The sequence below is a fragment of the Priapulus caudatus genome, unplaced genomic scaffold, assembly GCF_000485595.1.
Source record: "Priapulus caudatus unplaced genomic scaffold, Priapulus_caudatus-5.0.1 Scaffold1824, whole genome shotgun sequence".
Classification (NCBI taxonomy): Eukaryota; Metazoa; Priapulida; class Priapulimorpha; order Priapulimorphida; family Priapulidae; genus Priapulus; species Priapulus caudatus.
The window spans coordinates 30285-38222 of record NW_014578885.1 but is presented as its reverse complement, the minus strand read 5'-3'; the positions used below and the strand labels follow the sequence as shown (position 1 = coordinate 38222).

Below are 7938 nucleotides of genomic sequence, written 5' to 3'. Positions count from 1 at the left end.
ATCCGTGGACTAGCAGCACGTAACATCGCAGCATTCGAAAAGCGTTCAAGATATTTGTGTTCGTAATAAACAAATCTACGTAATAAATAATAGGTGTTTACAATCTACCTCCAGTGACGCTGAGAGGGTCTATGTCCCCCAGGGTACTGCCGGACGTAACCTTGGGTACGGTCCCGATATATCGAACGTACCCTGGTACCAGAGCATATAAATCAACGATTGATTTATATGCTCTGCTGCTGACTATCTTAATTGCCGGACCGCTACCTCGCCTACTCACTAACGAGTCCTAGGGAGTCGCCTTACCGGCCTACTCTCCTAACCCTAACCCTAACCATATCAGATAGTTACCAGGGTACGTTTCGGTATACCGGACCGTACCCAGGGTACGTTCCGGCAGTACCCCGGGGGACATAGACCTTATGAGCTCCAGTGACCGTAATGAGAGAAGAGACAACTCTTCGCTGTAGTCTGGGACAGGTTTCAAAAACACAATTGTGCGTGAAAGACGTGCTACGGAAAATGTTACCTTAATCAATCGATTTGACTGATCACACACTCTAGCCCAAGTCAGCAACAGGAATCAACCATGGTACTCTACCTGTGAAGATGTAACGGAGCCTCATGCAAGAGTGTGTAGTACTGACGTACAAACTCTCGGCCTACGCACTGCGGGCTGGGAACATCTGAACTTGCCATAACCATGACCTTGACCGTTATATAGGACCTTTCAGAAACCTAAAATGTGAAACGCAGATATTAGACTACTAGTACTAGGTATTGGAAGACTAGTCTAGTACAAGACTAGTAGTAGTAGTACCAGAAAAGGTAGATCATGACTAATGACGTAGTAATGCTATACCGTATACGTTAAACTTTAACATAATAGGAAAATCTTTCTTATGGCAAACGTAAAAGAGACACGCTATTAAAGCAAACAACTGTTTTAACAATTTTCATTTAAATATTTTAGATTAGGTTTACCGCGGTAAAGAACTGAATGAATGACGCATTGACGAACGAGAAAACATGGCGGTCTAAATGATACGAACTTTACTTGAACCGCGCAAAAACAGCGGTATCTTTTAAAATATTATATAGAACATGTCAAGTCTATTGAATACTACAAATATTCAAGGATTGGACGCGTACTATCACGATGAACAAATGATCGACAAATGAAACTGTTAAAAACAATGTCTTTTGTTGAGAAGTTCGCTGCACATCGCAAGACAAATGGCGAGCACTGGGGTCCCACGTTTTTGACGCAAGTATGTATTTCTACTAAATTTCTTGAAAAGTACTCACCTGCGAAGGATCTTATTAGTTGCTTGGCATATAAACACTATATATACATGAGAACTAAAAGCCTTTATTCCTAAAAATACTTAGTTTTATAAAAAATTTACACAGAAAACGTCGGCACCGTACATGTACACACGCGAAAAGGTGGTAATCGTATAGCAGCGCATGCGCCACCCTGCGCTCAGTTCAGGAAACCCCGTTTCTCGCTGAACGGCCCTGAAATAGTATACTCACTTTCACTACACAGATACTGGAAAATTACACGACTAAATCTAAATTTCTTTCATAAATAATTAACAACGAATTTTCCTAAACTCAATTTCGTTAACATCTGAGTTTTTCTTTAAACCCGCGATATTACTATAAGTTACAACGCCAGTATGCAGTTTTCTGCCGCATCTATATAAAGTCCTTCGTTGCATTTGCCTTTGCAACGTGGTCCTTAGTAACGAGACAATCGCTAAGGGTTTCAGTGGGAAATGGTGAATGGCAAGCGGTTACGAGGAAAAGGTCAGAGAAAGACGTTGCAATAGTTTTTAGGTCGTTTCCAATTATGGCTGCTTATCACATGCATGCACTTCGGAAGCAAAGAGTCATCGACCGGGTTTCTTTCGAGGGAAAACAGGTGTGAACGCTTTATTGTAGAAATTAGAATTATATATTATAGGAATTATTATGCAGAATTATTTTTCGTTGATAATACATATTTAATAATGAAATTGATTTGCTATTTACATTAGGTATTGGTAGCGTAAAATAATGCATAATCAGTAAATCTATCAATGATAGATATCTTATGTTGGATATGATTGGATCCAATGATAGATCTTATGTCAAAAGCTCTTATGTCTTCTCCTTTTTTCACTATGCCGTACGTATACGTGACACGTTCTAATCAGCTTCTTAGATATATAATATGCGATCATAGGTTAGTATGTACATACAGAGATGCGACAGGAATGAATTTATCATAATACGATAATAATATATATGAGTTCTCCTTCGATCTCCTCGTATAAATATGCGGGCAAATGGTTATATTGTATGGTTATAAAATAACGTTTAAGTTCAAAAGAAAACGGTGATGTCGTTATTTTAAACTTGCGTTTAATGGCTATTGCCCTTATAGAAGGAACAGGAACCCATCCCAAAACCAGAGCAAGTGGGACCAGAGAAACCAGAAAGGAGCACGTTAGTATTTTAATGCGTGCGTGCGTGCGTGCGTGCGTGCGTGCGTGCGTGCGTGCGTGCGTGTGAGCGTGAGTAAGTGTTGTGGCACGTGAGGAAAACGATCACAACCCATTGCCTGATAACTTCATGTCGTATTTCAATCAAGTCTGGTTTGCCATCCACCTAGCATAACATATAGACGTTTCACGCCAATATAAAGTATTATATTATTAACAAATTACATCACGAGCTAAGAATACCTTATTCGTATTTGGTATTATTAGCTCTTGATTGTATCAAGATTATATATATATATATATATATATATATTTATATATATATATTACTATATATAGAGATAGCAAGCAGCAGATGAGCGAAATTCAGTACGACCTTCGCTACCAGGAGAAAGTCCTGCGTGACAGCAATCTCGTGATGGGACACCCTGCCGCTTTCCAAGAACTATACGCTAACGGTCCGCCGGTTTGCAAGACCTACACGGCATGATAAGGCCCGCGTATCCCGCCGTACCTAGCACGCCGATGTGTCTATATATGCACACTAACACTATAATTTGTTTGTGTTCCACGAATTTCATACTTTCATTAGTCGGTAGGCGAGTATTTGACTTCTAAATTCGTAAAAGAAATCGGATTCGCAGGTGTATAGTGTCGCGGTGCTCGACATTCGAAGAAGGGTGTGTATAGAACGATAGCGCGATTATATATTATAGAAAGATAGCGAGCGCATATTTGTACAAGACCATGTCAAGCCAACTCTTATTACAACAAACTAATATAAAAAAATACTTTTATAAGTAAGAATATAAGAAATATTTTATATTATCTATATAGTGTTTTAATTATTACGGCATACTAGGCTTATATATTAATGTTTTTACAGTAACAAATGCAATGTGGAAATGTGAAGAATATAGATATAAATCATTTTCTAACAATAGATGTCGCCACGTTCCAAACACGCGTTGGCTGGACGGCTATGGGCTTGGCCAATCAATACAAAACGAAATAAGTCTGCCGTTCTAAAAATACACACAAGCGCGCGCGCGTGCATACATAAATGGAAAACGAAGAAATAATACGAACTCAAGACGTACTGAAAAGAAAGGTAAAATAATATTCACTGTAATTCTCCTGAGATATACATATATATATATATATATATATATAATAAAAAATACGGTACATCATGCTCGATCGTTCTATACTCACGGCTGCATAACGAATCGTACATGCATGAAACAGCTCCCAAACTTCTATTTGTACTATAATATACTGTTTCCAACGAATGCACAATTCGTTACCCACTTGCGTTCAACACATAGAAAAGAACAACACAATAAAACAAACAACTATATGGTATTATTCGCAAGAACGCGCATGCACGCACACATACGCGGAAACACGATTATATAATATATATATCTATATATAACAAAATATGGGTTTGTGCGCGCGTGCGTTTGAATGTAATCACATTATAATATACGATGTATGTTCACGGTTTTTTTTTTATAAACGACGCCCTACCTTGGTCCCATAGACCCGATGTCATTCTCAGAACTGCTGGTGCCACAGTTATCGTAAATTATCAAGATCGTTTACCTCGATTTGCTCCCACATAATGACACCGCGGTCACACAAAATCGAATTTACACTTATCGTTGCCAATATTATGTTTCCAAGTAGATATAACTGCGTGTTAATTATTAATTAGCAATATTATGTTAATTGTTCTTTCACCTTGTTTCTGCAATCCCCCCCCCCACCACCTAATCACAATATAGCTTTGCCACAAATAGATATATTGACTTGTAAAAGAACAGGATCCCATCCGCACGTGTATCTGTTGTGCGCGTATAACGGATAAATCTCTATAGATGATGCTACATATTTAGATTCAGTCTGAGAATATTGGCCGGGCTGAAAGGTATAGGCATAGTCAAACATATGTAGCCTGTCAGAGCAAAACAATGCCGTAGGACTTCAATGTTCATTCTGAGTTATAGGTGATTTTTCACCTAAAAGTAGTAAAAAAACGATTTTTTTTTTGGTCATAAATACCTTTAGTAGTTTTCCATGTTCGATGTTACATCAATAAAACTGGCCAAAAGTGTAATATGCAGTAAGATATTTTTTCAGATTTTTTGTCTAAATGAAGGCCAAATGAAAACAAACTTATGACCTATTTACTCTGAACTTTGTTTTCCAAAATTGGCCCGATTCCAACTACTCAAATGCTCATAACTTCCGAACCATGTGACCTAGTGAAGAAGATCTTGGTGTCAAAATAACCAGAATTGAATGGTCTTTCTGATATAAAACTACTAACTCATAATGTCCGAATTGAGTCCTACGGCATGTTTTGATCTGACAGGCTACATATAATTAAATGAACGGCTCATGTACGACGTCCTTCCTTTGCAGTGCAAACAAAGCGCGTTAGACCGCATACACACCAGAATTCCCATCATCATCACACACATCAAACAATTCACCCTCACCGTAAAAAAACATATATATCATATATATATCATATATATCATATATATATCATATATATCATATATACACACACACACGCAGAGAGTGAGAGATCTTTCGCTCATCATCTTTGTCATCATTGTCACATCTTTCTCAACATCTTTGTCATTGTCATATTGTTTTCATTGTCACATGTTCCTCATCATCTTTGTGATCATTGTCACATCATCTTTATTGTCACATCTTTCTCATCATCTTTGTCATCGTTGCATCACTATACTGTGTTGTCACTACTGCTACGTTGTTACCATTTACTTGACTTGTTGCTATTACCTTTTCTCATCGTGCAGCCGGACCACGAGTATTTTTTTGGTGCTATTGGTGGTATCCATCTTGACTGTTCTGTCACAACTGTCACAAGAGAGTAATCCGAGGTTGAAGTGGGCGAGACAGGCAGTGAGCCAGCGGTAAATGGTGGAGCCACTGTGTAGGGTTGCAGCGAGCTAGCAGTGAGTGGTGGCGATGCAGTTGTCGTAGCAACGCGCCCACTATCAGTGAGCAGTGATGGAATGGCTTCAGAGAACACAGGACGGACACAGCGTTTGGACACGGAGGGATTACACGAGAACATGGACGTCGCTGTCACGTCAGAAAACCCAAATTTGGGATCGGCGGGGTCAACTGAACAGATCGGCGGCGTTGAAGTCGCTGGCGGCAGATTGGTGAAGCATGTATCACACCGTAGGGTGCAAGTTCGCTGAAGGTCGCTCTCGACGTTGTTCACATCTGCTGCTGCCAAACACAACGAAGACACTTTAATAATAGATATTATACATAACTATAGATAGAGGGCACTCACGGAGAGTGCATACCTCCGCCAACAACATACGCCATACGCCATGCGACTGACGAACACACGAATAACCCACGATATAGCCAGCGTACTGACATGTACATGCTCCCATGTAACATGTAATGGTGTTGCGAGCTTACTCGCTGGGCTCGCTGGCTCGCTGGGTGATATCGATCGACCGCCAACGACATACGCCATATGCCTCGACGCGCTAATATCGATCGCGCGAACACTCGAACACACAAACACACTAACACACAAACATGCACTAACACACGAACACATGAGAGCGAAAACATAACCTCCTACAACTCTGTTGGGCAGAGGTAATCAAGAATTAATGAATTAATAATACCTAATTATACGAGGTATATAATCGAAGTATATAATAGATATAGATCATATATCATTATATAGATGTATATAGATACTCTCTGTCTCTCTCTGTCTCTCTCTCTCGTCTCTCATCTCTCTCTCTCTCTCTCTCTTCTCTCTCTCTCTCTCTCCTCTCTCTCATCACTCTCTCCATTTCCTTCTCCTCCTTCCAGCACCTCCCTTAACCAGGACAAGCCGGCATCCCTGCTCCAATACCTAGAAAATCTAGCGGGAGTACTCCTTCGTACGTGTCAGCGTTCAGCACGAAGGGCTCAGGATCAGTGCAGGGCAGCTGCTGGTGGTCGTGGTCCCCTGTACAGCTACCAGCAGCGCTAGCACGCTCCTCATGTCCGGCAGAATCCTCGTCTGTAGACACACCTAGGCTCGCTGGTGGCAAGCTGCTCAGGGCTGGGGTAGCTGCACCGGAGTACTGCAATAGAGTGTGTGTGTGTGGGTGTGAGTTGTGCTTCTGGTGGTGGTGGTGGTGGTGCTGCTGCTACTGCGGTTGTTGCTGCTACTGCTGCTGATGCGGTTGTTGCTGTTGTTGCTGCTACTGCTGGTGTGCTGCTGCTGCTGGCTGATGATATGGCTGATGCTGCTGCTGCTGCTGAGCTGTTTGTTGCTGCTACTGCTGGTGTGCGCTTGCTACTGCTGGTGTGGTGCTGTGCTACTGCTGCTGCTGATGATGATGCTGAGCTGCTGCTGCTGGCTGGTAGCTGCTACTGCTGGCTGCTGCTGCCTGGCGGTTTGTTGGCTGCTACTGGCTGGTGGTGCTGCTGCTGCACTGCTACTGCTGCTGATGATGATGCTGATGGCTGTTGTTGTGCTTACTCGCTGGTGGTGGTGCTGCTTCTGCTTGCTGCTGAGCTGCTGCTGCTGATGATGATGATGGCTGAGTGCTGGCTGCTGCGGTCGCTGCTGCTGAATATAGGCGTGCGTCAGCAACGCCTCCACCACGCTCAAGTAATACGCCCCCTTGCTATCGTTCGCCCGAACCATTGCTATCTCGCCGTAATAACGCAACCGCTTCTCGATGCGTTCCTCCTGTTTACAGCACTCTCACACTTGACCACATCTCTTGGCGAACTCCGCTTCCTTTACCTCTTGGGCAGACATACACTTTCTGTACTCACAGACACCGGGGGCGCACGCACGCACCAGCGCACGCGACGCGTCGGCGCCAGCACGCACGCCGGGCGGCGGGCCATCGCACGCCACACGCAGCGAAACACACACGACGCACGCACACATCGCACGCACGCACGCACCGCACGGTGCACCGCACCGCACGACACGCAGCCAGGCAGCAGACGTACACGCACTGCACGGCGACGCCGCACGCACGGCCCGCACGGCAGCGCAGCAGCAGGCAGCAGACGTAGCAGACGCACGCACGCAGCGCACGCGACGCGACGGCACGGGCACCGGCCGCACACACACACGCCTATAACGTCTATGGTCAAACAAATACGAGGTAAAAGTCCATCAAAAGTGCCTGTACCAGTTTCGTCAACGGGGTGCGCGGGCCATGGCAGTCTAGACGTGCTTTGCCTTTGGGCTACGTCGGGCTTCCTCTGGGCACGTGCACGCACGTTAGTCGGGTCCCTGCGTTCGGCAGACGCACGCTCTCGCCCCACGCTCTCTCACGCTCTGCTCCTCTGCTCTCGTCTCTCTCTGCTCCTCATCGGGACTCTCGGTCGTCTCGTCTCTCTCTCATGTCTTCCTCCTCTC

The 7938-nt window shown here is 43.7% G+C and overlaps 1 protein-coding gene across 1 annotated transcript in view; it reads right to left on the bottom strand.

Annotated features, from left to right (window-relative positions):
- LOC106817675 (ras GTPase-activating protein-binding protein 2-like) overlaps positions 1–7938 on the bottom strand; it is a gene marked incomplete at its 3' end in the record, with an annotated part of 18396 nt that overhangs the window by 9983 nt on the left and 475 nt on the right. The window contains exon 2 of the mRNA XM_014822359.1: positions 7529–7538. Within this exon, the coding sequence (XP_014677845.1) occupies positions 7529–7538 (10 nt within the window). The remainder of the gene's footprint in view (positions 1–7528; positions 7539–7938) is intronic.